A 5,730-nucleotide genomic window follows, 5' to 3' on the forward strand; every position below is an offset into this window, starting at 1 on the left:
GTTTGAATTTGCAGGCTTATTATGTTCTCATGTCCTCAAAGTATTCACTTATAAAAATGTTGTAAGAATTCCTGAGTTTTATATTAAGAAAAGGTGGACCAAAATGGCAAAAAAATGGATCGTTGGAACATCTTCACCACCTAATGATAAAATAGAAGAATCTTTGGATGAGATAAAGGAAGAAAGTGAAAAGGTAAAAATTGGGATGCGATACAAAGAACTATGTCGATTGCATCATCAACTTGTGACACGTGCTGCATTGACAGAAGAGACATATGAACTAACAAAAAGTGTTATTATTAAGGCGATTGAGGAGGTGGATATGAGTTTAGAAAATAGAGGAACACCAAAGCAAACTCCCAGTCTCAAAGTAAGCTCTGAAAAAAAAATATTGGAGATTGGTTGCAATGAAGTTGTAGTAAAAGGGTTAAAAATTAAACCTAATTCATGAGCAAAATCTGGAAAACGGCCAAAATCTGCTTTGGAAAGAGCAAAAAAAAAAGAGAAAGTCAAATAGTAACAAAGACAAGACATCATTCATAAATGATACTGACATCAATATTGAACAGGTAAAATTCTTGTGGTGATATCTAGTCAATAATCACAGTTTTATTTCATGAAATTAAATCATTTGCATTCGTCTTGAAGTAACTTTTTTGTTTGAAATGATAAAGTTCTCAAATTCACTCTTCCAGTTGGAGCATATCTGGAGTAGATTTGACACAACCATTTCAGGTGATTCATTCACTTACAAGTATCACCTTTGTAGATTATTTATTATCTTGCATATTTATATCTTATGATATGTATACATGCAGCGGCGAAATTCTGGACTCTTTGATTTGAACGTTTCATCAACTGAAGGCCACGAAAAAGATATCAAAAACCAAGATATAAATCAATACTTGCCTGAAAAATAGAAGATGTCATGGATAGAACACATCCGTAGTTGATGTGTTTTATTTATTATATTATTAGCATAAATGATATTTTTAAAATGATATTTTATATTTATCATGATATTTATGGATTCACTAATTTAGTATATATGTTTTAAAATATTCAATGAGTTGACACGTGATATTCATGGATTTTATATCTTTGTTTTTTTTCCATATATTTGAATTAATTTGTTTTTCATCTAAATAATTTAATTGATTTTATTAAGCATAAAACTAAAAAAAATTAATAAAAAAATTAAAAATTCGATATCCATAATCAAACAGATCTTCTAACATTTTAGTATAAATTTAAATTGTATTAGAAGTTAGTTTTGTTAAAACTTTTTTCATCTTAAATTTTAATAAATATTTAAATTTTTTTATTATGAATAATATGAATATATACGTGTATATAAAATAATTTATTTTTATTATATCTCAATATTTCCATAATTAAATAATTTTTATTATATTATAATTATTTTTCTATATTTGAATTTAAATATCAATGTTTAATTATTTTTTACAATTTTTAATATTTTCATTATCAATAATACATATATATACACAGACGTATAAAAATATGGATATTAAAAAATAGATATTATTACAATGTACTCAATATCATTTAATTAATTAAAATAAAATTTATTTAAAGTAAAATTTTTATTATATTTTAATATTTCCATAAATACTAGATATTTTTTTATTGTAATAAAGGTAAGATGTGAAAGAGACATGTAGGAGGGAGTGTAGGAGGAAGTGTAGGAGAGGATTGCAATTGCTATTTCATATCCAAAAATCTGGAATAAGATGATAACAAAATTACCAATTTAAGAAATAAGGCTGAAGAGAAAAAAATTGAAATAATGATTTAAATAAGAAAACTTGAACTATCAAACTATGAACAAAATTTCCCATGAGTTAGTTATTATTTAAATACTAAAGCGAAAACATCATAGCAGACAAAAAAAATCAATAAAAAAAGTGTCACGGTTACCTTAATATTATATAATTCAATAGCCACAACCCATATTTGTGGTTGGGTAACCGATAATGCATCTTGAGAAACAATCCTCTTTGATTTGGTAATTGATTTTGAGTCTCCAATTTGAAGGAGAATATGTGAATTAGCGAGCATTTGTTTGTCAAGAAAGAAGTTGATTGAAAAATGATTTGGTTCCTATATCATAATTCATAACAAAATAGGTTACCGATAGGGTGTGGACATGACATGGGGACGTGTGGTGGAGTTGGAGAGGAAAATCGTACAATTTCTCTTATATTTTTCAGTCAAAACAGATAACAACAATAATTTTTTTTTAGGAAACAAAATTGAGAGGCAAGAATGTAATTTAATTTATTAACACACCAAACGTACCAACAGTTTCTATTAATGACTCTTGCTTGATAGAATATAATATATAGAATAGAAAATTATAATATTCTATTGTTTCAAATCAAATTATTGTTACTAATCTTCATATAATATTGTTCTCTCTTTCAAGCAAAAATTGTATCTTCTTGTAAATGTAACAAATCAATGAATGGTATATGAGTGATTTTGTGGTAATCTTGTCCTCCTCTTCTCAACCGCGAAATGAAATCGCTGGGCATTTCACGAATGGTGAGCTTTGTGAGGGAAGCCAGGAAAGTGATTCCTTGTGGGATCATGTTCAATTTTGGACAACCCCAGATTTCGAGCTCCGAAAGATTTGGCATTGCCCCTTGTTCCACCCTCCATCCCTCTAAATTGCTCAATCCTTCAAGTGTAAGTTCCTTCAGCTGAGGAAATCCCTTACTCCCACAAACCATTTCTGTTCCGGAAAATGATTTACTGCCCAAGCAAAGAATCTCTAGCGTGGGAAGATGTTGTAGTAGTGTTTCCATCGGATCTTCCACAATTTCACTACCATCAAGGCTCAAAGAATGAAGATTCTCGACTAACTGAGGCTCCCAATTCGGCAATCTCCTCAATCGCCCATAAATTCTCAATTCATTGAGCGGGCAATGCATTAACGAATCAATAAGATGTGAACCTTCTTCGGAACTCATATCCGTGACAGAAATGGATAAACTTGCCTCCCCAAGCTGATCCTTGATTTTAATGATGTGATCAACTACCACGGATAAGCTTTCTATATCATAAACACGCCCTAAAAAACGTCGGAGATTGGTTAGTTTGCGGAGATGTTTAGCATCACAGATCTTGCTATCAAACCCAATCAATGTCTCCAATTCCGTTAAGCCATCGAGTCTTATCCCACCGTCCATCTTCTTTATTGTCCAAGAAGCACCCAGAAACAGATGCCTCAATCGTCCCATCTTATCAATCGAATTTGGTAATGCAAGACGTCCAACCTGACCAAAACTCACACGCAGATCCAATGATTGCAAACATGGCAGTTGACAGACACATTCTGGCAACTCCAGGACACAACTATATCTTATACTCAAATGCTTGAGCATCACTAGTTTTCTCACAGAATCAGGTAATTTATCATCCTCAAATTTGCAGTATTCCATTACCAAGACTTTGAGAGATTTGAGGAACTTGCCGCTAAGTAAATTTTTCCAGATGTCACTAATATCATAATAACTTTTTTCCCGGTTGCATAGCAATACAAGAGATCGCAAGTTTGCATTTTTAAACTGTTCAACACTACATGCGTTGTCATCCACCAAATTGATTGCTAATCTTCTAATTTTTCCGTGAGAATCCTCGAAAAACTTGTCTTCTTTTCCCTTTGACAAACATAAATCTCTCACCAAATCATGAAGCCGACATGATCTTGAACTCACCTGAACCATGCATTTGCTTGCTAGTTCATTTAAATAGCGTTCAGCAACATCCCAAAGAGTTTCATTTTGCCCTTTATCACATGATGAAATCAATCCTTCTGCCATCCATATCAAATAAACATCTCTCACACCTATAACCCTGTCCTCTGGAAAACATCCTAAAAATAGAAAACATAACTTTAGATAGTAAGGCAGTACGTTGTAACTCAAATTTAGCACCTGTTCTACCCTTTTATCATTGGCATGAACACCTTTCCCGTGCTTTAGGTACGAATCCATATTCTCGAGGACCTTTTTCCATTCCCCTAAATTTTTTTGTCCTCGCAAAATTCCACCAATAACAGATACTGCTAGGGGTAGACGCCCACATTTGCGAACCAATTCCCTTCCTATAGCTTCCAACTGTTTCGAGTTAGCTGTGTGCGCATTTGGCAAACATAAATCAATCTCCATCTTGACGACATTAGTACAGAAAATATAAACAAATAATAGGTTCGATAAATCTTTGCATATAACTTATAAAATACAATAGGCAATGGAAGTTATTACAAGTATCGATCAATAAAACTGACCTTGAGATTGATGGATGGGAAGAGCTATCTTTTGAAGCAGATCCCAACTTTCATCCTCCGTCAAGAAATCTAGTTTGTAGACAAATTCTGTGTCCGCAATCAACTGATTTCTGGTGGTGAGCAAAATTTTGGAATTCGATTCTGCAAGTGGAAATGCATTCTTCAAGATGTTCCAATGATCAATTTCCCATATATCATCAAGAACCACCAGACACTTCTTCACTCTCTGTATCTCGTATAGTTCTGTCACCAACTCAGCTTCCTCCATTCTCATTATTCGTTTTTCATTGTTTTCTCCTGGAAGAAGTTGCTTCAAAATTTGTTTGAAAATAGTTGTTGCTTGAAGTAGTTTCTGCGTTATGCAAACCCAAGCACGAGCTTCAAAACCCAACTTGTGTTGGTAAATTTTTCTAGCAAGAGTGGTCTTCCCCAAACCACCCATTCCACATATAGAGATCACTCGATATGACCTATCGTCATTTTGCATATTCAATAAGAGAAGATCCATGTCTTTCTTCATCCCAACGAAGTGCTCTTCAATCCCATGACCATATGTCTGCCTTAGCAATCGTTGATCGTCATCATGGCACTCGAAACTTGACGACCCCTCCCTATTACGTATAGACTCAAGGTCTTTGGTGAGTTTAGCCATGCGAGACAAAATACCTGCAGTCTCGTTCCCTATCTCGTGAAGAGCCACACAGTCACCCAATATGCAAGTGAATCTTTTGAGCATTTTTTTCAAGCCCTTGGCTCCTCTTTTTGATGTAACTTCAACAACATATCTTTCAAGAACATCCTCAGCCCTCGTTGCCAGATCCATAAGTTCTAAAACCCAACCATGCACGGTGGCAGAGTTGTATCTGTCCTGCCACTTGTCGGCATCCTTCAAGAAATCGCGCATAATTTGAAGCTCTCTTCCGACATCCTCGACGTGACCTTCAACACTGGATAAAAACTTCACTTCTTCGATCAAAAGGTCACGCAGCGTTTCCAAAGCCATGTTTGCAGCAGCATCAACCATCTTTTTTTGGGAAGAAGAGAGTGTATTGTACTTGTAGTTGCTGTGTAATCAATGGGTAGTCTTGATTCACACTAGTACTGGACGGAACAAAGATATATAATATATAGGACTATAAAATAGTACCTATTTCATAGCTCATTAATCAGACACGGTATTTTAAATTTGGATAATGCTATATGTACGTGTAGTATTACGTAGAAGATTACACTGCTTTATTAAATTAGAAAAATATCTTAATTTTTTTTATAAAAATATTTTTTTTCATTCTACAATTAATTTTTTGTCTTGCTAAAAAAATCTTTTAACAAAAATATTATTATTATTTATTACTTATTTATAGAATTAATTTTATTGAGTTCAATAAAAATAAATATTTTATAAAATTTTAAAA

General features: G+C 33.0%; 1 protein-coding gene across 1 annotated transcript; it reads right to left on the reverse strand.

The window, feature by feature from the left end:
* Positions 1–2,364: 2,364 nt before the first annotated feature.
* Positions 2,365–5,386, reverse strand: LOC140873558 (putative disease resistance protein At1g50180). The gene is made up of 2 exons (XM_073276729.1): positions 4,316–5,386; positions 2,365–4,159 (listed from the first exon to the last, which is right to left on the reverse strand). The coding sequence occupies exons 1-2, from the start codon at positions 5,337–5,339 to the stop codon at positions 2,445–2,447; spliced, it is 2,739 nt and encodes a 912-aa protein (XP_073132830.1). The 5' UTR covers positions 5,340–5,386; the 3' UTR covers positions 2,365–2,444.
* Positions 5,387–5,730: the final 344 nt, after the last annotated feature.

This window comes from Henckelia pumila, unplaced genomic scaffold, assembly GCF_033568475.1.
Source record: "Henckelia pumila isolate YLH828 unplaced genomic scaffold, ASM3356847v2 CTG_637:::fragment_2:::debris, whole genome shotgun sequence".
Classification (NCBI taxonomy): Eukaryota; Viridiplantae; Streptophyta; class Magnoliopsida; order Lamiales; family Gesneriaceae; genus Henckelia; species Henckelia pumila.

Bases quoted from the DNA above. Each gene is read 5' to 3' on its own strand.
- LOC140873558 (XM_073276729.1), bottom strand. From the start codon at position 5,339: ATGGTTGATGCTGCTGCAAACATGGCTTTGGAAACGCTGCGTGACCTT. The intron at 4,160-4,315 runs GTCAGTTTTATT...ATGCGCACACAG, and splicing joins TCCCATCCATCAATCTCAAG to CTAACTCGAAACAGTTGGAA.